The sequence below is a fragment of the Hemitrygon akajei genome, chromosome 13 (assembly GCF_048418815.1).
Source record: "Hemitrygon akajei chromosome 13, sHemAka1.3, whole genome shotgun sequence".
In the NCBI taxonomy this organism is placed as follows: Eukaryota; Metazoa; Chordata; class Chondrichthyes; order Myliobatiformes; family Dasyatidae; genus Hemitrygon; species Hemitrygon akajei.
In genome coordinates this window covers 102127990-102154033 of record NC_133136.1, presented here as the reverse complement: position 1 = coordinate 102154033, position 26044 = coordinate 102127990, and the positions used below count along the sequence as shown (strand labels likewise).

The following is a 26044-nucleotide window of genomic DNA, read 5'->3' as shown; positions in this document are numbered from 1 at the left end:
CCAATTTAACAAAAACAAACAAAAAATGTAGATGCTGTTAATTCAAGACAAAATGGAATAACAGGTCAGACAGCATTAGTGTTGAGAGAAACAGTTCAAGTTTCAAGTCAATAGCTTTTCAATGTGAGTTCTCAGCATTTTCCTCGATGATCTGATAACTTTGTTCCTCCACCAAGGTTACCAGACCTACCAACTGTCTGTTCTTATTTGTGTTTGGCTCAACTTCCCAGTGTATACAATTCTATTTTGACAAGCATCTTGCATCATTCTGAACACAAGGCAGAGACATCATTTATGCTCTGGTAATTCCAATCGAAAATACAAGGCTGCTTTCAGAGGCCAGAATCAAGTATTTACGCTCCAGATTTGTGGATTATTAAAGTGAAGCAAATGCTGTCATTTGATAGACCAGCCGATTTGCACCACACGACCTTTACAGATACGTCTCTGTACATGTTGATCAATTTAATTCTGAAAGAGTACATCGAATCAGCAATAGACACGGACTAAACAATTTCTCAGGAGCAATTAAGATAGCAATTCTCCTCTACATCCTCATTCAATGTCAGGATGTCCAGGATAACGTGAGGACGTGACTTCTTCCCGTCGGCAACCATCTTCGGTTCACAGAGACCATTTCACACCATGTTTGTTCTGAATGGTTCATCCTTCAACTTTGGCCGTAACTACCACCTCGTGGACTTGATTTTACTCTATCACAAACCGTCAGACAAGTGTGGTTTATTTTAAATGTTGCCGATCAGTGGAAAAATGGCAAAATTGAGTTCCCCTGACAAACAACTATACCTTTTATTTAGGGGAACGCAAAAATAAGGTTTTTGAGACATTGCGACAGGTTCTGCTCTGTTTAAAAGGCCGTGACAACATTTATTAAAGTTCATTTTCCCATTCTGTAGAAGTTTTTCTCAGTTCAGCGGCGCCGTTGCTCTCAGGCCGGATTTATTGATAACCAAGGGAGGCGGCTTCACTCGCGGTCTGGTTCGGATGAACGGGAGCCCGAGAGAGCTCGGTCCAGCGGACTTGCATGAACCCGGCGCCTTGTGCGGAAAGTTTGCTGCGAGTGAGAGAGGGAGGGAAGTAGTTGAGCCAATCAGCGAGGCGCCGCCGGGCACCGCAATACCAACATGGCAGCGGTGCCGGGACAGGCAGTACGTTCCCGCAGGCGATCGGGGCGATGACAGCCGCCACTGCGCCCAACCCACCCCGCCGCCACGATGCTCGGCATGTACGTACCCGATAGATTCTCCCTCAAGTCGTCCAAAGTACAAGAGGGGATCGGCCTGTACACTGCCAGACGAGTGAAAAAGGTTTGTGATGTTTTGTTTGAAACGAGGAGACAATAAGAACAAGTTTTATTTTTCTTTATTCAAAAAAGGAGGGATGAATCCTGGTTTTGTGTTGTTTTCCGAGGTTCCGTAACTTTAGTGGGTCTGCTGAAGGGATCGCAATGGAAGGCATCTTGCTCGAGTGCCACGTATTGAGTCCGAAGCTTTCTCTGAGCGCATTCTCACCTCAGGCCCCCAACGGCAGGCAGCCTGCTGGCTGGGTGACAAAGAAGGAATCCCTCGGGATAATAGAAGCAACCCGCCTTTCCTATATGTGCACCTCATTTTGCTGCAAACTATGTGGGCGCTCGTTTCGGCCACTGAATTAAACTACTCCTTCCCGCCTCTCTAATATCAAATGTCTGCTGAATGATGATGCACCTGAAACATCAAGCTTGCCATCTTTTAGTTATACTGGCAGGTTTGCTAATATACTTGTCGTATTTTTTAAATTTCAGATTTATAGCATTCAAAGCATTTTGATTCCGAAATGGTTTTTTATAATGAAATAAAACTTTTAAAATTGAGATATGAAACCATTTGTGAATTAAGATCAGATCTTCTTTACCTGTTTAAAGTAGCATAGCCATTTCACCTGAAAATGGTCCAGCTGCAAATATTTCCCTTTTCCGGATTTCTAATAGTTTGCTGGGATCCTTTTGACATCAAAATCGGGACATTTGTAGTCTCTGGTAATCCTTGCAAGTTAAATACTTCTGTTGACAGAAGCTGAGAGGAAGACTTAATTCAGCAAATTGCACTGTAGCTCTTACACAGATATCCTGGTTACTTGTAAGTGGTTCCTGTGCCTTTTCCTTCTTAGGTAGGCCCTTGGGATTGAGGATTCCCTGGATCCACTCTAGTCCTGTTGGTGAAAGAAACAATTAAAAAATACAAAAGCTGGATCTCTCTCCTTCAGCACATCTTGAATTGCCAGACATGTCCTATAGCCCTGCCCTTCCTTAGCCCATTATCTCATTTGATTGGGGAATCTTTATGACCTGTTTCCATGGCAACCCTAACCTTACGCAAGGTATCCCTCCCCATCTTAACAATTTTGTACTGACTTGTTTTCTCTCTGTCCTAGTTTAAACAAAGGTTCTTTGACCTGAAATGTTACCTTTATGTTTTTTTTCACTATAGTTCTGTAGATTCTGAAATGGGGCCAATATAGGATCTACAGATTCTGTCACAGATTGAGCTGGAGATGTACAAGAGGTGTAACCTTTAGTTCAATACTTGACAACAGCCATAGGGAGCCCATACAATAACTAAATTCTTGTACCTCTCTGCATGTTTTAAGTGGTGCCTATTTAAATGGCAGTTAATGTCAATCAGGTTTTTATCTGATGCTTTCTGTTTCTCACTGTTGCCACAACCTTGATTTTCAACTGGTTCTGTACACTTAAACAAATTGAAGATGCAGTTGCATTTTGCATTTTCCTTATTCGGGATCTTTCATAGCCATTAAAATCACAATTGAAGTCAGTGTCATTTTACGGTGAAGTCTCAAAGAATCACACACAAAATGCTGGAGGAACATTGCAAGTGAGACAGCAATCAGATTCTGTTTGCTGTTTATAGAAGGAAGATCAACAGTTAGAATATGTAGATAGTCAGTAAAAAATTCAAATGGGATTGTTTATGCCCAAAGCAAACAGGTGCATAGAGTATTACTCCTGAGATCTGTGAGTGTAGCAAACTCTCCTTATTCACAGAAGTGAAAATCTAGATTGTGACTCTGAATGGGGTATAAATTAACTAAGTTTGACTCTGGCAAAGAAGACAATTAGAGAATTAAGAATAAAGAGATCCCAGGAATTTTGAATGACTTCTGCATGCAAATATGTATATATCTGATAGAGTTAGAGGGTGAATGCTTCTTTTAGTACAAGGCCTGCAGTACATCAATTAAGGCACTGAATAAGCCTCTATGAAAACTTAAGTGAATTCCACCAACAAAGAGCACCGGAAAGTTGCTTAGTTCTTCTAGACTGTTTCAGAAGATGCATTAAGTGGCTGTTTTTGCACAATAATTGTCAAATGGATTACTGAATCATTGGTCAACAGGAGATAGAACTCTACTAAGGCTGTCCAATTTTACCAACAGCTGGATTTCACAAGGTGATGGCACACATGTTGCCATTTAGGCCCCTGGAGAGAATGTTTCTTATGAAGCCAGTCTCATACAGGACAGTCTTTTGTTCTTCAGGTTGCAGTTTGGGTTATGATCATTTTATGCAAGGCTACAGTGAAGGCAAAGAGAAAAGATGGCTCTTCAGAAGTCGTGTTCCTTCAAGAGTAGGAGTTAGGACTAGTATTTAAGGTTTTAATCCAGTTTATAAAAGATTCTTCTAACCCGTATTTTTCCAATACCTTAAATAAAAAAATCCCATTCCAATCTATCAAAAATTGCTTTTTCCTCATCCAAAGCAACTGCCACACTCATTTCCTCCCTCTTTTATGCCAAATGAATTATGCTAAGTAATCGAGTTACATTATCTGCCGCTTGTCTATTTTTAATAAATCCTGTTTGATCCATATGTATTAATTTTGGTAAATGTTTGGATAATCTATTAGATAAAATTTTTGCTATTATTTTATAATCCGTGTTCAACAAAGAAATAGGACTATATGATGTTGGTTTTAAAAGATCTCTATCTTTTTTTGGCAATACTGTTAAATACTATTAAAATCGCTGTTGAAAAAGCTAAAGTAGTGACAAACGGTCAAATTTCAACACCATTTCAGTTAACAAGGTCAACTAGACAAGGTTGTCCATTATCACCTGCTTTATTTGTATTGGCGATAGAACCATCAGCTGAATTAATTAGAACTGATTCAGATATTATGGGCTTCAGAGTTAACCGGGAGGAATATAAGATTAATCTATTTGCTGATGATGTTCTGATTTATCTAACAAACCCATTGCATTCATTGCGTAAATTATCTTTTAGATTGGAAGAATATGGGAAAATATCAGGGTATAAAATAAACTGGGATAAAAGTGAAATTTTACCCCTTATTAAAGGAGATTATAGTCAATGTCGACTAGTAACTCAATTTAGATGGCCGATAAATGGTATGAAGTATTTAGGTATAAGAATTGATAACGATATAAAGAATTTATATAAATTAAATTATTTGCCATTATTGAAAAAAATTCAAGAAGATCTTGATAAATGGATGATGTTACCAGTAACATTATTAGGTAGAGTCAATGCTGTAAAAATGAATATATTTCCTAGATTACAGTATTTATTCCAAACACTACCAATACAACTGCTGCAAAAGTTTTTTCAAGAGTTGAATAAAAGTGTGAGGAAGTTTCTTTGAAAGGGTAAGATGTCAAGAATATCGTTGGAAAAGTTGACATGGAAATTTGACCTAGGAGGGTTACAACTCCCAAACTTTAAGAATTATTATAAAGCAAATCAACTTAGATTTATTGCATCTTTTTTGATGAAGATAAACCGGCATGGATTAGAATAGAATTAGATAAGATAGGAGAAAATATACTGGAAGATTTTATATAAAATGGGAATCTAAATGGATACGGGAAAAGAAAGAATCTCTTATATTAAAACATTTGATTGATTTATGGAACAAGACAAATGTTGATGATGAGATAAAGAAATCTTTATTAGCAAAGAGACCTCTAATTCAAAATAGACTCATTCCTTTTACAATGGAATACTTTTATATAACTGGTTTCAAAAAGGGATTAGATATATAGGAGACTGTTTTGAAGGAGGTATATTGATGTTGTTTGATCAATTAAAGAATAAATATAAAATATCAAATAATACTCTTTTCTGTTATTTCCAATTAAGGGCTTATTTAAGAGATAAACTGGGTCAAACAATGTTAATGCCGAAACCTAAAGAAATAGAAACTTTAATTCAAAAAGGAAAAATTTAAAAATTAAAAAAAAAATTACTTCTTGTATGTATAATTTAATTCAAAAACAGACAATTAAACAAGCAATTCATAAGTCAGGACAAAAATGGGAAACTGATTTGAATATTAAAATTGATGAAACAAGTTGGTCAAGACTATGTCTTGACAGTATGACAAATACAATAAATGTCTGACTTAGATTAGTACTATACAATTTTTTACAACAATTATATATGACACCACAAAAAATAAATAGATTAAACCCAAATTTATCTGATCAATGTTTTCGATGTAATCAAGAAATTGGTACTTTTTTGCACTCGGTCCTGTTTCAAAATTCAACCTTTTTGGATAAATTTAAGAGTTTTATTGGAACAAGTTATTGGAATACAACTTGCACATAACCCAAAATTATTATTACTAGGTGATATTGAAGGGATAAAACCGAAACCTAAATTGAACAAATATCAGAAAGAATTCATAAAAATTGCATTGGCAGTAGCCAAAATGGCTACTGCAGTTACTTGGAAATCGGATTCATACTTAAGTATGGATCGTTGGAATAATGAAATTTTTAGCTGCATTCCACTTGAAAAAATTACTTAGAATTTAAGAAATAAATATGACTTATTTCTGAAAATTTGGCACCCTTACTTACAAAAGATAGGATTAAATATATAGGTGCTCCGAAGATAAAGTTATTAGTCATTTGGGGAAAGAAACAAATACATATATTAAAGCTATTTTGAATTCCATGGAGCATGTGTCGATCTTCCAATATCCAGGCAATCTTTCTTTCTTCTTTCCTTTTTTTCTTTTTTTTTCTCTTTTTTTTCCAGATAGGGATGTTAGGGGGGGAAGGGTTAAGGGGAGGGGGGAGGGCTGATATGTTATTCTATTATTCTATTAATTCTATGTAATTATCTTAAAAATTGAATAAAAAATATTTTTTAAAAAGTGTAGGAGTTAGAATCACTAGGTAATATATACTGCCGGAGAGTTGTAGATACTGATAGGAACAGAACTCAATCATAAGTCCAACACAGCCCGTAAGTCATGCAAAGCGAAGGAATAAGGGGGAGATAGAGGTTTCAGGCATGATGACAGATTGTAAACCAGCTTATTTCTTTTATATTTTTAGAATGAAAATGTTTAGGAGGTGATGTGGTAGTGATTGGTCGATCTTAAGAGTGAAAGGGAGAAAAAGCAATCAGCTTTTCAACTAGGATCTGTAAATACATTTTCCAGTGAGTTAGTCATTTCTTTGCAATGCTGTCCTATACTTAAACGTTTTTCCAGGTTTCCATCTATTTCACACAAGCTGGAAGAGATTTAAGGAGGAAAGCTCAAAATAACACCCTCAATCAAGTGCTATTTCTCTATTTCCCAAGATGGTTCCCCTTGTTATCAGTATATAAAATGTAGCTTCTAAACAATATATCAGCAAATGAATTAAATATTGGAAGCCATTAATAATAAATTGGTTTCAATATATTTCTGTTACTTTTTGAAATTCTATATCAATTCTGTGAATGGCTGCTCCAGCACATTTGCATTAAAGTCACATCTGTATTGCTACATTGGTCAATTCTGGAGGACGATACCTGAGCTGGAGGAGGATATCTATTGATACAGTTTACTCGTACTTTCCAGCACAGATTCACCAGGATAGAAGCTGTATTGATTTAACTCCTGTGTAGTTCTTATCACAACTTACAGGAAGGATGTGAAAATTTTGGAGAGGATGCAAAAAAGATGTTGCCTGGATTAGAGAATATTAGCTTTAAGGAGAAGGTAGGAGCTATAAGAAGTGGTTGGACAACTTGGATTGTTATATATATATATATATATATATATTATAATAAAAAATATGCTAAGCATTGTCATAGTGGATAGTCAGTCTTTTTTCCCAGGGAGGAAATGTCAAATACTGGATTGCATAGATTGAAAGATGGGGGGAATATTCAGAGGAGATTTCTGAGGGAGTGCAAAGTACCTGGAAGGCTCTGCCAGGGAAGATGGAGGAAGAAGATATGATAGCAATATTTGAAAGATATATGAACAAGCAGGGAATGGAGGGATGCAGGCCATTTGCAGGCAAATAGGATCAGTATAAATTGGCATCACAATGGGCACAGACATCTTGGGTCAAAAGATCTGCTATTGAGTCATGTGGTATTATACAACACAGAAACAGACCCTATGATCCAACTGGTCCATACAATCAAAGCACTTACACCTAATTTCATATCATCCACACACTTTGCCACAAAGCCATCAATTCCATTATCCAAGCAATTGACAAACTATGTGAAAAGTAGCTGTCTCAATACTGACCTCTGACAAACACCACTAGTCACTGGCAGCCTGCCAGAAAAGGCCTCCTTTATTCCCACTTGCTGCCTCCTGCCTGTCAGCCATTCCTCTATCCATGCCAGTATCTTTCATGTAATGCCATGGGATTTTATCTTGTTAAGCAGCCTCATGTGTGGCACCTTATCAAATGCCTTTTGAAAATCCAAGCAAATGACATCCACTGCCTCTCCTTTGTCCACCCTGCTTGTTACTTCCTTGAAGAACTCTAACAGATTTGTTAGACAAATTTTCCCTTTGCAGAAACCATGCTGAGTGATTTTTTTTTCACTGGTCTGCAAGTACCTGGAAGCCTCATCCTTAATAATAGACTCCAACACTTCCCCAACCACTGATGTTAGGCTAATTAGCCTATAATCTCCTTTCTTTTGCCTCCTCCTTTCTTAAAGTGTGGATTTTCCAGTCCTCCAGGACCATGCCAGAATCAAGTAATTTTTGAAAGATCATGACCAAAGCAGCTGTTATCTCTTCAGCAACCTCTCTCTGGCTTCTGGGATGTAATCCATCTAGTCCAAGTGACTTATCTACCTTAAGACCGTTCAGTTTGCCTAGCACTTTTCCCTTTGTAATAACAATGGTACTCTTGGACCTCTGGCACACTGCTAGTGTTTTCCACATTAAAGGCTGATGCAAGGTACTCATTAAGTTCATCTGCCATTTCTTTGTCCCCCATTACTCGCTCACCAGCATCATTTTCCAGTGGTCCAATATCAACTCTCACCTTCCTTTTACTCTTTATATACGAGGGGTGATTGATAAGTTCATGGCCTAAGGTAGAAGGAGTCAATTTTAGAAAACTTTGCACATTTATGTTTTAACATAGCCCTCTCCTACACATACACACTTAGTCCAGCGGTCGTGGAGCATACGGATCCCTTGTTTGTAGAAGTGGTCCACAGCAGGGGTGATTGATAAGTTTGTGGCCCAAGGTAGAAGGAGATGAGTTATTAACTTCAAACTTTCTGCATTATCACCCAAAGAGTTGAACTGCATATGCATGTAATGAGAGTGTCTTGGACTTCCAGGTAGTCCACAGCAGGGATGATTGATAAGTTCATGGCCTAAGGTAGAAGCAGATTAGTTATACAGCTTTCGTTACATGCACGTGCAGTTCAACTCTGAGTGAAAATGAAGAAAGTCTGAAGTTAATAACTCATCCCCTTCTACCTTAGGCCACAAACTTATCAATCACCCCTCGTAACTTAAAAATCTTTTGGTATTCTGCTTTATATTATCAGGTAGTTTGCCTTCATTTTTCATCTTTTCCCTTTTTATAACTTTCCAGTTGCATTCGTAGGATTTTAAAATCTTCCCACTCACTTTTGCTACTTTATCTACCCTTTCCTTGGCTTTTATGCAGACCTTAACATCCTTTGTCAGCCATGGTGCCTAGCCCGGCCACATGAGAACTTCTTCCTCTGTGGGACATATCCTGCACCTTGTGAACTATTCCCAGAAACTTCAGCCATCTCTGCTCTGCCATCATCTCCACCAGTATCCTCCTCCGATCCACCGGGTCAAGCTCCTCTCTCATGCCTCAGTAATTCCCTTTATTCCATTGCGATACTGATACATGTGACATATGCTTCTCCCTCTCAAATTATAGCATAAATTCAATCATATTATGATCACTGTTTCCTAAATGTTCCTTTACATTAAGCTCCCTAATAAGATATGGATTATTGTACAACACCCAAGCTAAGATGGCCTTTTCCCTAGTAGGCTCAAACACAAGCTGCTCTTAAAATGCCATCTCATAGGCATTCAACAAATTCCCTTTCTTGCGATCTGACACCAACCTGATTTTCCCAATCCCCTTGCATATTGGAGTCCCCCATCACTGTTGTGACATTATTCTAATGACATGCCTTTTCCAGCTCCCTTTGTAAACTTTGGTCAGGAAGTCAAGGATCTAGTTGCAGTGGGAAATGTTGACTCCCAGGGTCCGGAGTTGGTGATGAGTTTGACGTGGGTGTCTTTCTCTCAGTTGAGTGCAGGGCAAGAGAGATGGCATCTGCCATAGACCTGCTTCAGTGGTAGGCGAATTGCTAAGTAATAAGTGAATCGTCCTGGATCAGATTCATCAGTTAACAAAAGTCGTTCCTCCTTCAAATCTTCTCTTTATTCCTGTCTCATCAGCCTAAAGTTCCTTGGGGTGGGCAAATATGGCACTGCTAATATAACAGATGGTCATGCTGTACTTTAAGTTCACTTGGAAAAAAACAGACCTCATGTTCGATGATGCCTGCTCGGTCCTGACTCAGTTTTTGAGAAGTTGTGGAAAGCAGTATGCAAGACAATATGTCACATGTATTTAATAAAAAATGGATTGTATTAATTGGGTATCAGGGCATATCTTTAATTTGTAGTTGTTTTTGAATGTCCAGTTTAATCTGAACGATTCACCACGATAAGGAAATAGTTTCTGCAGATAGTAAATTGTTTTTCCAAATACATTAGCTCTGCACCAGATTTTGTGACTTTGTTGCATTTTAATATATCACTAAAACAGGTATGTATACAGAACATTCCTGAATTCAAACCTCTGGATTTGAAGTTGATAAATATACATTGCAACTCTAGCTTTGTTTGTAAGCAAAGAGAATATTTTGGTTTAGCTTAACTCTTTTCTTGTGGAAGTTTTTATAAAGTACATTATTCTCTGCATGTACTGTTCATCTTTATTGTCTGCATTGCATGCACGTGCTGCAAGTTCAAATGATCATTTTGGAAATCTGCTGATTGGGGGTGGAAGAAAATAACAGACAGATTTTTAAACTTCTAAAAAAATAAGTGCATGTGTATTCACTCTGAGTTCCGTTATCCAGTTGATGATTGCGTGTGGGGTCTTCCTTCTGCTATTGTCCCTGGAATGTTTTCTCAGTGACTTGTGAGGGTAGGGGTCAAGGTACTGTACTAAGATACTTCATTTAAAGTCAGCATTGTTTGATTTCAAATAAGGAATTTATTTTGGTCTTTGTTTGATAGTGTTTGTTCTTGAGATGAGAATTAAACCTGTTACTATTGTTGAATTTAAGGATTGCAGCCCTATTAACAATAGACTTTCTTGCTTGCTTTTTGAAACACATTAATATTTTTCATTCTGGCATCCTTTTGACTGCTTCCACTCCCTGGACCACAGTGAAGAAGAAATAAGATTGTATAAATAAAAACATTTTAGCGAAATATCCAACTATGTGTATTATGTACTGTAAAAATAGACACTGAAAATACGATGAAATTTAAGAAAAGATGTTAAGGTATCTGAAATTAAACATTATTAGCTTCTGAAATTTATTAGCATTAACTGGGTAGAATACAGTTTATTTACATGATGAAGGCTTCACTATAGGCCACTTGAGATTTAATTCTGATTTATATCCATTCTCCATTGTTTTGATACTTAAGCAAAATAACATGACTAAAATCATGATTTCAATTGAACATGAGCTAAAGCTATTAATTCATTGGTGGTGTTTGTCCCCTTATAAACCCGGCTTCATTTCCAGTAATTTATTGCACCAGGTGGTTTCTATCTTCATAATTTTATTATTTTTGGGTGATATCCCTCTCTTGCACAGCACTGGAAGCCCACTTGTATAAAATGAATGATTAATATTTAGTGAAATACCCTCAGAAGTTTCTCCAGAAAGAAAAAAAATGCTTAAATAATTTCTCAAACTGTGAGTAATAATCCATAGATATTGGAAAGTTTAGTAAATCTTCAGGCTGACCTTTGGCAGATTGCTGTTCCTTTCAATAGGATTTTTGTCTTGTCCCAAAATATAATGACTTCCATTTGTGAAATACTTGCAACTCATTGACTGTAGATGTTATAGTGATTTATAGTTACACATTAAAGATAATCAAAACAATATTATGTTGTAATCCGAGTATCTGTTTTGCAAATTTGAAATAGAATCAAATGCATATTGGTGCTGATCTGATTTTTTTTCTGGAGATGCAATCTATCATTACAGGAAGCAAAAAAAACATTTTTTTTCTGGAGATGCACTCTGTCATGAAAGGAAGCAAAAAAACCCACTTTTTTTTTGTTGGCAGGGTGAAAAGTTTGGGCCGTTTGCTGGAGAGAAAAGAATGCCTCATGAACTGGATGAAAGCATGGATCCAAGGCTGATGTGGGAGGTAGTTGCTCTTATTGCATTCTGTCACATGTTGTAAACTAATCAGAATTCCTCCCAGACCATAATACTTCTACAGATATTGTTCCCTTCACAACTGAAGGTTCTTTTTTTAAGAAACTGTGTGCTGATCCCCTCCAATATGGGACATCCCTATAACCTCACTTGGGAAACATTGAGGAAGATATCTGATTCATTGATCTTATATGATGACATATCAGACATGTAATCTGTATGGCCCCACTTGCAAACCTCACTGAAGTGATTGTAGAAAGTGCTAACACAGTCCACTTGGGATTCAGTGCTTTTGTAATGGGTTTGTGTGTTTGCTGATTGTTTAACTTCCTGTGACAATGTCTATCTTCTTTGGTGGTCTTGGGGGAAATAAAGAATAAAACAAAGGTTTTTTCCTGGAACACCTTTTGGAATGTGGATCGTGAGTTGGAAGAAACACTTCCGATTGTTATGTGTTGTGTTGGTGAAATAAACAAAAATCTCATATTTCTTTACCAGACTCAAGGCAATAAAATGAAATCACAGTGAAATTAGACTATGGAAGTGAGTGTGATCTCGCCAATCTACTATTCTCAGTAATAACTTTCTTTGCTACTTTCTTAACTGCAGTACCTATAAAAAGTATTTCCCCCCTCCCCCTGGAAGTTTTCATGTTTTATAACATTGAATCACAGTGGATTTAATTTGGCATTTTTGACACTAATTGACAAAATAAGGATTCTTTTGTGTCAAAGTGAAAACAGATCTCAATAAAGTAATCTAAATTAAACACAAATATGCGATCAGTTATTTTGTGTTTTAAAAGAATTCTTCCCCTTTAATATGAAACACTAAATCATCACTGGTGCAGTCAATTGGTTTTAGAAGTCACATAATTAAATGGCGATCACCTGTGTGCAGTCACCTCTATCTGGAAGGTCCAACTGCTGGTGATTCAGTATCCTGGCAAAAACGACACCATGAAGACAAAAGAACACTCCAAGCAACCCTGTGATTAGGTTGTTGAAAAGCTCAAGTCAGGAGATTGGTACAAGAAAACTCTCAAGTCACTGAATATCCCTTGGAGTCAGTCATCAAGAAATGGAAAGAATATGGCATAGCTATAAATCTGCCCAGAGCAGGCCTTCCTCAAAAACTGAGTGACCGTGCAAGAAAGGGGCTAGTGAGGGAGGCAACCAAGAGACCTATGACAAGTCTGGAGGAGTTACAAGCTTCAGTGGCTGAGATGGGTGAGTCTGCACATACAACAACTGTTGCCTGGGTGCTGAACCAGTCACAGCTCAATGGAAGACTGGCAAAGAGAAAGCTACTATTGGAAAAAAAAACTCAAATGAAATCTCAGCTAGAGTTTGCCAGAAGGCATTGGGAGACTCTGGGAATAGGGTTATAATTGGAGTAAGGGGAATCATGAGGATATCAGACAGTAACTTGGAAGCTTAAATTGGGAACAGATGTTCTCAGGGAAAAGTATGGAAGAAATGTGGCAAATGTTCAGGGGATATTTGTGTGGAGTTCTACATAGGTACGTTCCAGTGAGACAGGGAAGCTATGGTAGGGTACAGGAACCGTGGTGTACAAAGGCTGTAATAAGTCTGATCAAGAAGAAAAGAAAAGCTTACAAAAAGTTCAGAGAGCTAGGTAATGTTAGAGATCTAGAAAATTATAAAGCTAACAGGAAGGAGCTTAAGAATGAAATTAGGGGAGCCAGAAGGGGTCATGAGAAGGTCTTGGTGGGCAGGATTAAAGAAAACCCCAAGGCATTCTACAAGTATGTAAAGAGCAAGAGGATAAGACGGGAATGAATAGGATCTTGAAGTTTGAAGTTAATAACTCATCAGTGGTGATTGATAAGTTTATGGCCTAATGTAGAAGGAGATGAGTTATATAGCTGTCGTTACATACACATGCAGGTCAACTCTTTGAGTGATTATGCAAGAAGTTTGAAGTTAATAACTCATCTCCTTCTACGTTAGACCACGAACCTATCAATCACCCCTGATGAGTTATTAACTTCAAACTTTCTGCATAATCACTCAAAGAGTTGACCTGCATGTGCATGTAATGAGAGCTGTATAACGCATCTCCTTCTGCTTTAGGCTACGAACTTAGCAATCACCCATCTGTGGACACTTTCTGGAGGTCCAAGATCCATATGCTCCATGAACGCTGAACAAAGTGTGTAAATGTAGGAGGGGACTATGCTGAAAAATAAATGTGCTAGGTTTTCTAACATTGATTCCTTCTACCTTAGGCCACAAACTTGTCAATCACTCCTCGTATAATGAGTGAGGAGAAAGGATGAGGCAGTAACTGCTAGGTAGTAGATGCATCGAGATGAGGATGGGGATGATGGGCAGGTGGGGATTGGATAGAGAGGTGATAAATGGAGATGATTGAATCCTGCATATTCTTGAATCTGGTAAGTAAGGAATGTGTAAGGGAAACCAGGTAAGGGAGAGATGGTGGCTAGTTGGAGCCAGTTAGTAAGGGAATGGGCGATGCAGTGATGTAAGTGTGTGGATGGTCACCACAACAACCAGGTGGGTGGGGGGTAAGAAAGTGAGGAACAAGTGGATACAATGGAATGGTGGAAGGATGGTGGAGAGGTATTGAGAGAAAGTGAATAGATCTGAAGCATAGAGAAAAGAACATGGGTTGTGGGTTACTAAAAATAGGAAATTTAAGTGTTAATAACATCAGGTTGTAAACTGCCCCTTCCCTTTTCCACACTGGAGTGTTCATCCTTGGCCTTCTCCAAGAAAAAAGAAAAGTATGTAAAGCTGAGGAAGCTGGAATCAAGCAGAGCCCTTGAGGATTGTAAAGAAGACAGAAAAGAACTCATAAAAAATAAATTACAAAAAAAGAAGAGAATTAGGAAAGCTAATGAAAATTCCTTGCAAGTAGGATTAAGAAGAATCCCAAGGCATTCTGTACATACATCAAAGCAAGAGGATAACTAGGGAGAGGGTAGGACCATCCAAGGATAAAGTGGCGAACCCTTGCTTGGATGTGGAGGATGTGAGTGAAGTCCTTAATGTGTACTTTGCATCAGTATTCACCATAGAGAAGGAATTGGAGAATAGGGAGTTTAGAACTGAGTCTTTTTGATATGTTAGGGCATTTCGAGGTTAAGGAAGAGGTAGTGTTGGGTCTCTTAAAGAACATTAAGGTGGATAAATCCGCACAGCCTGATGGGATATTCCTGAAGTTATTAAGAGAGGCAAGAAAAGAGGTCTTGACCAGTATCTTTGTGTCCTCTCTAGCAACAGATAAGTCCCGGCGGACTGAAAATAGCTAATACATACAACAAGCTGGAGGAACTGAGCAGGTCAGGCAGCATCCGTGGAAACGAGCAGTCAACATTTCCACAGATGCTGCTCGACCTGCTGAGTTCCTCCAGCTTGTTGTACGTGTTGCTTTGACCCCAGCATCTGCAGTGTACTTTGTGTTTTTGAAAGTAGCTAATGTTGTTACATTATTCAAGAAGGGTACCAGGGTAAATCCTGGAAACTAAAGACTGGGGAGTCTCACAAGAGTGTTGGGAAGTTACTGGAGAGACTTCTTAGGATAGGATTCATGATTAAGGAGAGCCACTATGGCTGTGTGTCAGTCAAGTTGTGTCTTACAGACTTGATTGAGCTTTTTTGAAGAGGTGACCAGGATGATTAATGAAGATAGAGCAATGGATGTGGTCTACTTGGATTTTAGTAAGGCATTTGACAAGGTCCCCCATGGGAAGCTCATCCAAAGATGCATGGTGAATTGGCCATTTGCATTCAGAACTGGTTTGCCCATAGAAGACGAGGGTACTGGTTGAAGGGACTTCTTCTAGCTGGAGGTCTGTGATTAGTGGTGTCCAACAGAGATCTGTACTGGGACCTCTGCCATCTGTGATGTATGGAAAAAGACGAAGATTAAAATATAGATGGGTGGGTTAGTAACTTTGCAGGTGATATGTAGATTGTTGTTGTGGAATAGCATAGAAGACTGGCAAAGAATACAACAGTATATAGATCAGTTGCAGACATGGGTGGGAAATGGCAGATGGAGTTTAACCCGGCCACACATGAAGTTTTGCATCTTGGTAGGTCAAAAGCAAAAAGATAGTATGCCATTAAGGGCAAGGTCTTTAACAGTGTTGATGAGGGATCTTGGGGTCAAATTCATAGCTCCGTGAAAGTGGCTACACAGGTTGAAAGGACGATTAAAAAGGAAAATGGCATAGTTGCCTTTATTGGTTGAAGCATTGAGTTCAAAAGTCAGGAAGTTACGTTGTAGCTTTATATAACTGTAGTTAAGCCGCACTTGGAGTACTGCATGCGGTTTTGGCTGCCCTGTTATAGGAATGGTTTTGAGGTTTTGGAGAGGGTGCAGAACAGGTTTACTAGGACGTTGCTTGAGAAGAGGGCATGTGCTATAACGAGAAGTTGGCCAAACTTGGATTGTTATCTCTGGAGTGCCAGAGGCTGAAGGGAGATCTGATAAAGTTATGAGGAGCATAAACAGTATCTTTTTCCCCAGAGCTAAAATGTCTAATACGCACTTAAGGTGAGAAGTACTAGAACAGTACTTGGTATTTGGCCTGGGCAGTCTATAACATGTAGGAAAACCTTCACAAACAAGTTATTTTCCAATTTTTTATGAACCTGACTTAGAAATGTAATGCCACAACTTTATTGCTGCTGGGCTGGATCATAGTAACGGAACACTCTCTCAGTCAGCACTGTGGGAATACACTTGACCTAATAAATCCCAGGAGTTTAAGGTGGCAGCTATTTTTTTTTCTCTCAATCTGTTTCTACTCATCACACACATGCCAGTGTTTCCCAATTCCACGTCAAACCCATTCCCACTTAGCTCCACCTGCCCCCTTTCCATCTTCCTCTATCCCTCCCTCTCACCTCTTTATGCTGGCTTTCTCCTCTCTACATTCCCAGTCCTGATGAAGGGTCTCAACCTGAAAAGTTCACGATCCCTCTGCCTTCACAGATGCTGCCTGACCTGCTGAGCTCTTCCAGCAATTTGTCGTTTTCTCCTTTGAGTACTGTTGGATTATAAGCTCTTAAGTGAACTTTTTTTCTATGTTCATTCACAGAATGTGAGCATAGCTGGTAAGGACAACTTGCCCATCACAAACTTTCATGGAGAAGGTGGAATGTAGCTCTCATATTAAGTTAAATCTGTATGAAGACCCACTGTGCTTCGCCTTCCATTACCCTGACCCAGCAGCAATAAAGTTGTGGTGATATATTTTCCAAGTCAAGTTTATAAACGAGTTGGAGAGGCACCTGCTGCTGGAGACTTTCCTACACGCTCGAGATGGTCTCGAGCTGCGACCTTTGTTAAAGTTGCAGCTCAAGTTTAGTTGGTTTGAGGTGTTTTTTTTTGGTTTATGGAAATGGTTTTAGGGACAGAGAGCAGGGATTTAGGGGCAAGGTTATGGTCTTGAGGACAGGGAAGTGGATTGGGGTTATTAGAAGGTAGGTGGAAGTCTTAAGCCTTCACTCCATATTGGAAGTACAGCAATGTGGACATGGGACGTCAGTGTATTGATCCGGGATGTCAGGCCACAGTCTAGTGAGGACAAAGGCTGGTAGCTCCCCCCACCCTTGATTTGTTGTCAGAGTTTTGTGCAAGAAGGAATGAGGTCTAATGACCACCAAGGTTCACGTATCAGTGACACAAGAGTTTGAAGCTTAATATTCAGGGTCCCATCATCGGCAAGTCCGGAGTTTCAAACATGGTGTTTGATAATCGTCAGGTTCTGTAGTCGATGCTGAGTATTGAAGCCCAATGTTGATTCATGGCCTGTCTTTTGTAAGCAGTTGAGAGGCTTTGAAAATAAGGTGAATTGCTGCATAAAAAAATCTTCTTGTGTGTTTTTGCAAAATAAAATATTTATGAGCTGAACTAATCACCTTTCTGTTGTTGGTGTTGTACGATGTTGATGATGTGCGTATAGGGATCTGAATACAGTTGAAATTCACAGGTTAGTGCTTCATTTTTTTTCTCTCTTGTTAGAAGTGGTTATTTTTGGATATGGTATTTAGTTGGTATGAGCATTGCTTTCCACATAACAGTTTGTGCCTGAAAGTTGAAGAGTTCTTGTTGCATGTCATCATGGACTGCTTTTGTATGTGAGAAGTTGCAAACCAGAATGAACGCACAGCAGACTTTAATGGATATCAATATCTTATTGAGAGGAGGTCATTGTTTAAACCACAGAATTTGACCTTCTGTACTGTCTGGAGAACTCCTGCAGCAATATCTTTGAATTGAAATGATCATTCTCCAGCAGCCATAAACATCTTCATTAGATAAACTCTAGCCAAAGGAATCCATTCCTATTAAGTTTTACCAAGTCTCCTTATTTTCACTCACAGTCCTTGTGTTGGAACATAATATTCAGTATCGGATTGTAAGTAGAATCTTATTTATTTATTTAGCAATGCACGGGAGAATTTGCAATGACCAATTAACTTACTCGGTAAGTTGTTGGAGTGTGGGAGGAACCCAGAGCACCTGGGAGAACCCACGCATTCCACGGGGAGGACATACAGAGACTCCTTACAGAATGGTGCCAGTTTGCCTCTGTGCCATGATCGGATAATGTTACCTACCCAGAGGAGTGTATGAGACTCCGAGTCTCTTTTCAGAGGTTGTTGTCATGGGTAGCCATTCTCAATTTCGGCTGCTTTCTTTTCCTTTAGTGAGTGCAATGGAAAGATCTGCAGCTAAATGGTTACGACACAACCCAAAGTGAAGAAGTGCCGCCTGGAAGCGTTTTCAACAGTCCACTTCATTAATTAGTTGTTGACTGGAATGCGCTGATGGTTTGGTAATTTGCCAGATTGGATTTGCGGTATTTTGGATAGAAAATGCTCTGGCAATTTTCCACTATCATTAGGGCTGTATTCAAACAGTATTGGCAGCAAGGTATCTACTTCCAGAACACTTGTCTTCTGTCTCATGGCTGGATGATATCAGTGCCATTGTCTCTACAGTTTCCAGTGCATCCCCGAATTTCAATTTTCCTGTGATGTATTGAATCAGCTGAAGGCTGTGATGACAACGTTTTCAGATGGAGACTGATTCTGGATGATTCTCAGTAATAATTAAAAGATCCAAGACAAAAGAAACTGAAGGTGCAGGAATTTGGGAGAGAAAAGACGAATGCTAGAAGATCTCAAAGTTCAAAGTATATACCTCTCACTATATACTGAGATTCATTTTCTTGTGGACATTCACAGTAAATACAAGCAACACAATAGAATCAATGAAAGACAACACGCCACAGTATGGACAAGCAACCAATGACAGTGACTCTGCAAATACAGAAAGAAAGGGGGAAAATAAATATATAAACAATAAATATTGAGAACATGATTTGAAGAGTCTTTGAAAGTGAGTCCAAAGGTTGTGGGAACTTTTCAGTGCTAGGGTGAGTGAAGTTGAGTGGAGTTATTTTCTTTGTTTAAGAACCTAACGGTTGAGGTGTAAAAACTGTTCCTGAACCTGGTGATGTGCGTCCTGTGGTTCCTGTACCTCCTTCCTGATGGCAACGGTGAGAAGGGTGCATGGCCTGGATGGTGGGGGACCTTGATGATGGATGCTGCTTCCTGTGATGACCTTCCTTGTGGATGTGCTCAATGGTGAGGATGGCTTTACCCATAATGAACTAGGCTGTATCCACTAGGCTTTTCCGTTTAAGAGCATAGGTATTTTCAGGCCGGGAAGTACCCTGCATGTGCTAATGGATATAATTCATAAATTTTCTAAATAATTAATGTACCACAACTTTTACTTTGAAACATTTTAGAGCTTCAACATATTTACATTGTCCGTGTTTCAAGTTACAACACTGTTACAAATTGTAACAATAAACACAGAATGGAAGTTGTAGCTCATTGTTAATAAACCTCCATCCTGCTGAACACTGAAGCTGTCTAAGCTTAAAGGTTTGAAACATGAAAGATTTTCTTTGTTGTTTCGTATTTCATTATACCCTTCAATTAATAAGTAAAATCAAATGCATGTGATTTTTTTTTCAATTTTCATTCTAAATATTCATAGTATGTATTAAAAGAACCGTTTGAACAAAAGAACATACTGGAGGAACGTTGTCTCATTTTTTAACTGCTTTGCATTTGTGGTTTCTAAATGACAATAATCTGAATTAAAAGAACATTGTGGAATGCTCTGCCACAGACTGCGGTGGGTATGTTTAAGGTGGAAATTGATCGTTTCCTGATCAGTCAGGGCATCAAAGGACATGGTGAGAGGGCAGGTGTACAGGGTGTAGTCGGATCTGGAATCAGCCATGATGGAATGGCGGAGCAGACTCGATGGGCTGAATGGCCTAATTCAGCTCTTATGTCTTATTTAAATTGCCACACAGTTTTCAGGCTGTGTTTAAAAGAAAAAATAAATAAATTCCTGCTTAGAGCAATGATTGGTCTTCACAGTTGTAAAAAAGAATTAGGGGCTATGTTGGAAGAGGTTTGGTAAATCTTTGCCTCAGTTGGTAGGGCTGCTTAGGCCTCTGGCTGGTAGTGAAAGGGCAGATATTACACCTCCTATTTTTTGCAGGGAATGTTCCAGAAGATGGGGAGAAGTCATGAAGAGAGTGATGGTGGTGAGCAGAAAGGGGAAAAGAGGGGAAGAAGTGACCAGTAGTGGGATCTCTATAGAGCTGGCAGAAATGTTGAGAATGATGTATTGAATGCAGAGGCTGGGATGATAAAAGGTGAGGATGAATGGAATGTTATTTCTGGTCTGAGTGAGGAGAGGTGAACACTGGAAATAGAGGAAATGCGTGTGAGGGCTTCACCAACAATTTAAGGATCCAGCTTGCCTTTTAGCCAAGTTAACTCTTCTGGCAACACATTGGATTAAGTGTGTGATTAGATACTGTCCGTGTGAAGTCCAGGCAGCAAACCAATCTCAAACTAACTGTTGCAGATTGGTCTGTATTAGAAACAAAGAAAACCTACAGTACAGTACAGGCCTTGTGGCCCACAATGCAGTGCCATACATGTACTTTAGAAATTACCTAGGGTTACCCATAGCCCTCTATTTTTCTAAGCTCCATGTACCTATCCAGGAGTCTCTTAAAAAACCCTATTGTATCTGCTTCCACCACTGTCACTGGCAGCCCATTCCACACACTCACCTTTCTCTGCATTTAAAAAAAAGCTTACCCCTGACATCTCCTCTGTACCTACTTCCAAGTATTTTAAAACTGTGTCCTCTTGTGTTAGCCATTTCAGCCCTGGAAAACACCTCTGACTGTCCACACAATCAATGCCTCGATGTTGAGCTAACCTTTTAACCTACTCTGAATCAATCTAACCTTCCAACATAGCCCTCCATTTTTTTTTATCATGCAAGAGCTTATCTAAGAGTTTCTTAAATGTCCCTAATGTGCCTGCCTCTACCATCATCCTGAGCAGACATTCCGTGCACCCACCACTGTGTGTAAAATCTTACTTCTGACATTCCCCCCTATACTCTCCTCCAATCATGTCTCCCCTTGTGTTAGCTATCCACTCAATGTATGCCTCTCATCATCTTGTATGTCCTATTAATTTACCTTTCACCTTTCATCCTCTTACACTCCAAAGAGACAAGCCCTGATTTGTTCAACCTATCTTCATAGATAGGATGTAATGTTTCAAATTTTCCAAACATTGATTACTTTGATTAATGGGCATATAAACTCTTAGGTACATCAGGAGGAGTTTTTAATATAAGTATTTTTACTTTGCTCCATGGTAGATTTTGAAAAAACAAAGCAGATGACCCTAGACAGTTGATCATTTTGTATATGGTTGGAAATACAACGTAAAATTGCTCCAAGTTCTACAGCAGTCAGTAGGAGTGATCACCATACACTTCTTATGGAGATAAAAAATTCAGCTGCATACCTAGGAGGCCTATCATCACCATGCTATCTTCACACATACACCGACACACACATGACAGGGAGTAATAGATGGGGACAAAGAAGTGGGACAGGGAATCGCAAAGGGAACAGTCCTTTTAAAGTGCTAAAAAGGAAGAGAAAAAGGAATATTTCTGCTGGTGGAGCCTTGTTGGAACTAGCCTGCTAGATGTCTCTGATTAGGTTAGACAATTCGATATTTTGATGAGAGGCCATACATTGGTGAGGCACTTGCAGGGGCCAATGAAAAGAAGTGAGATGTAAGTGGAGCAGCCATTGTTGGAATGGACAGTGTTAGAGTGGCCAGGCTTGGCTCAACAGGCATGGGCAAGAACAGACACAGGCTAGAACTTAACCTTGAGAAGTTAACAATATAACAATTGTAGGCAGGGTGGTAGTTCAGTCAGTTGAATGCTCCACTTGTGAGATGTGGTTTTCAGGGTACCAACAGTTCCCTGTTCACTAATTTGCAGGAAGTGCACCTAACTGCAGTTCCTGACTGATAATGTCAAGGAGCTGGAGCTAGATGTATTCAGGATCATCTATGAGGCTGAACACTCATAGAGAGACTTTTACTGAGTTGGTCACACACAGAGTGCACGCTTCATATACAAGGTGGGTGACCACCAGGAGAAGTAAATAGTCCTATGGCCCATTTCCCCTCAGTAGCAAGTTTACCCCTCTGTATATTGCTGGGGTGGGGGATGATCTATCAGGGCACAGCAACAGCAGCCAAGTCAGTGGCACTGCAGCCAGCTCAGCAGCGAAGGCTAAAGTCATGCAGTGCAATAGTAATAAGAGTCTGTTTGGGGGTTTGTTGCACGGACAGGAGTTTCTGTGGCCGTGAAAGAAACGCGAGGATGGTTTGTTGCCTTCCAGGTGTCAGGTCCAGGTCCAGGACGTCTCAGAGCAGCTGCAGAAGATTCTCAAGAGGGAGGGTGAGCAGCCAGAGGTCATGGTGCACACTGACACCAGTGACCTAGATAGAAAGGGAGAAGTCCCATGCAGTGTATATTGAGAGTTGGGAAAGAGGCTGCAGAAAAGGACCTCTAACGTAGAGTAAAAAAGAGGTGGGAGTGGATAATGGACCACTGGAAAATGATGTTGGAGAGGTAGTAATGGGGGGACATAGTGAAAGCAGATGAACTTAATAAGTAATTTGTGCCAATCTTCACTGTGAAAGACTCCAGCAGTATGCCAGAAGTGCAAGAGTGTGAGTGTGAATGGATGTGAATGTAGTTGCTATTGCTAAGGAGAAGATGCTTGGGAAGCAGAAAGGTCTGAAAGTAGATAAATCACTTGGACTCAATGGACTACACTCCAGGGTTCTGAAAGAGCCAGCTGAAGAGATTGTGGAGACATTAGCAATGACCTTTCAGAATCACTAGATTCTGGAATGGTTCTGGAGGAATGGAAAATTGCAGATGTCTCTGCACTCTTCAAGGAGGGAGGGAGGTACAAGAAAGGAAATTATAGGCCAGTTAGCCTGACCTCAGTGGCTGGGAAGATATTGGAGTCCATTATTAAGGATGAGATTTCGAGGTACTTGGAAGCACATGATAAAAGAGGCAAAAGTCAGCATGGCTTTCATGAGGGGAAATCTTATCTGATAAATGCTGGAATTCTTTTGGCAGGATAGACAAAGTAGAGTCAGTGAATGTTATTCACTTTGATCTTCAGAAGGTCTTTGAAAAGTTGCTGCACATGGGGCTGCCTAACAATATAAGAGCCCATGGTACTATAGGAAAGATACTAGCATGGATGGAGGATTGTCTGACTGGCAGGCAGCAAAGAGTGGGAGTGTACGTGGCCTATTCTGGCTGGCTGCTGCTGACTAGGGGTGCTCTGTGAGGGTTGATATTGGGACTGCTTCATTTGCTTTATATAAACAATTTGGATGATGGAATTGATGGCTTTGTGGCCAAGTTTGCAGATATTACAAAGATAGGTGGAAGGGCAGGTAGTGGTGAGGAAACAGGGAGGCTGCGGAAGGACTTTGGCAGATACAGAGAATGGACAAAGAAGTGGCAGATGGAATTTAATGCAGGGAAGTGTACAGGCATGCTCTTTGGTAGAAGGAGCAAAGGTGTAGACTGTTTTCTAAAAGGGGGAAAAAGTTCAATAATCAGAGGTGCAAAGGGACTTGGGAGTCCTTGTGCAAGATTCCCTAATGGTGAACTTGCAGTTTCAGCTGGTGTTAAGGATGGCAAATGCAGTGTTAGTATTAATTTTGAAAGGACTAAAATATAAGAGCAAGGATATGATGCTGAGGCTTTATAAGGCATGGGTTAGGCTGCACTTTGAGTATTGTGAGCAGGTTTGGGACTCTTACCCAAGAAAGGATGTACTGGCATTCAAGGATCTAGAAGAGGTTCACAGGAGTGATTCAGAGAATGAAGGGGTTAAAGTAGGTGGAGATTTGGATGGCTTTGGGCCAGTACTCACTGGAATTTAGAAGAATGGATGAGGATCTCATTGAAACCTATTGAATATTGAAAAGCCTAGATGGTGGTGTGAATGTGGAGAGGATGCATCCTATAGTGGGGGAGTCAAGGATCGGGGGCACAGCCTCCGAACAGAGGGACTTTCATTTAGAACAGCGATGAGGAGGAATTTCTTTAGCCAGAGGGTGGTGAATCTGTGAAATTCATTGCCACGGGTGGTTGTGGAGGTCAAATCATTGAGTATATTTAAAGTGAATGTTTTAGGTTCTTGATTAGTCAGGACATTGAAGGAAGCAGGATGAAGGCAGGAGAATGGGGCTGAGAGGGGTAATAAATCAGCCGTGGTGGAATGGCGGAGCAGACTCAATGGGCGGAATGGCCTATTTCTGCTCCTATGTCACCTGGTCTTAAGCAGACTGTTAGGACATTGGCAACATGTTACAAAGGCAAAGGAGCTTATCTGCTCCAAACTGTCACATTGAGAGTGAAATTCTCTTTTCCCACAATGCTCTTCCTCACCTTCTCAACACCCTAACCTGACTTGTTTCATCGTTTCATGGTTCAGAAAAAGGGTTGCAAGCCTGAAACGTGACGTGGTTTTCTTTCTGCAGATGCTGCTTGTTCTGCTTTGATTATTTTTGTTTTTTTTTGTTTGTATTTAATATTTGAACATCAGTATTTTCTGATTTTGATTTATTTTGGAAGGTGTTTGATAGTACTCCTGCATGTCCAGAGGCTTCTGTTGATTGCCCAGTTTCACAGACAATTAACCATTGTGTGCTAGGCAAACGGGGAGCTGTACAGTGCTTTGATTTTCATATCTTAGTTTTCAACCCTGACACGTTTTTGGTCTTTGTTGTTAATTTGGAGATGCTGAATTTCAGTCCTGAATTTATTAATTTTAGAGACAATCACATTGTAGTTACTTAAACCCTAAAGACACCATAATGGCGTTGTTTTTGATTTCCTTGCTAACTCCTCTTTGAGGCTATAAGACCATAAGATATAGGAGCAGAATTAGGCCATTTGGCCCATTGAGTCTGCTTCGTCATTTCATTATAGCTTATTCAGTTTTCCTCTCAGCCCCAAACTATTGCCTTCTCCCCATATCCCCTGACCAATCAAGAATCTATCAACCTCTGCCTTAAATAAAGACTTGGCTTCCACAGCTGCCTGTGACAAAGAATTCCACAGATCCACCACTCTCTGGCTAAAGAAATTCCATCTTCATTCTAAAAGGATGCCCCTCTATTGTGAGACTGTGTCCTCTGGTCTTAGACTCTCCCACCATAGGAAGCATCCTCTCCACATCCACTCTATCAAGGCCTTTCACCATTCAATAGGTTTCAATAAGGTCATCCCTCCTCATTCTTCTAAATAGCAGTAAATACAGGTTCAGAGCCATCAAATGCTCTTCTTATGACAAGTCTTTCTATCCTGGAAACATTTTCGTGAACCTCCTTTGAACCCTCTCCTGTTTCAACACATCCTTTCCAAGATAAGGGGCCCAAACCTGCTCACAAAACTCCAGTAAGGCCTCAGCAGTGCTTTGTAAAGTCTCAACATTACAATAAGTGAGACAGTAATACTAATTTGGAGTTTGAATCATTCAGAATTGCTGTGCTTGGAATGAATTGAAGTTAACTTCAGTAAAACTGAAATTTTGTTTTTCAAGTTGGCTATTACATTTCTTTTTTCTTCATTTGTGATATTCCCACAGGTTTAAATATTAATTTAAGTTTTAAAATATACTAAAATAAAGGATTTACAACATTACATCCTAGCTTTTATATTCTAGTCCTCGCGAAATGAATACTAACATTGCATTTACCTTCCTCACCACAGACTCAACCTGCAAATTAAACTTTAGGGAATTCTGCA

General features: G+C 39.5%; 1 protein-coding gene across 5 annotated transcripts in view; it reads left to right on the top strand.

Annotated features, from left to right (window-relative positions):
• Positions 1–713: 713 nt before the first annotated feature.
• The window catches only part of prdm5 (PR domain containing 5), a 299425-nt gene continuing 274094 nt past the window's right edge, over positions 714–26044 (top strand). For 2 of the 5 annotated variants that reach the window (XM_073065179.1, XM_073065177.1), the window contains exons 1-2: positions 729–1328; positions 11682–11765. In XM_073065179.1, the coding sequence (XP_072921280.1) occupies positions 1236–1328; positions 11682–11765 (177 nt within the window). In that variant the 5' untranslated portion in view covers positions 729–1235. Of the gene's footprint in view, positions 1329–11681; positions 11766–26044 lie in introns of all 5 variants that reach the window. The other 3 variants (XR_012101305.1, XM_073065178.1, XM_073065176.1) reach the window with 3 other exon arrangements.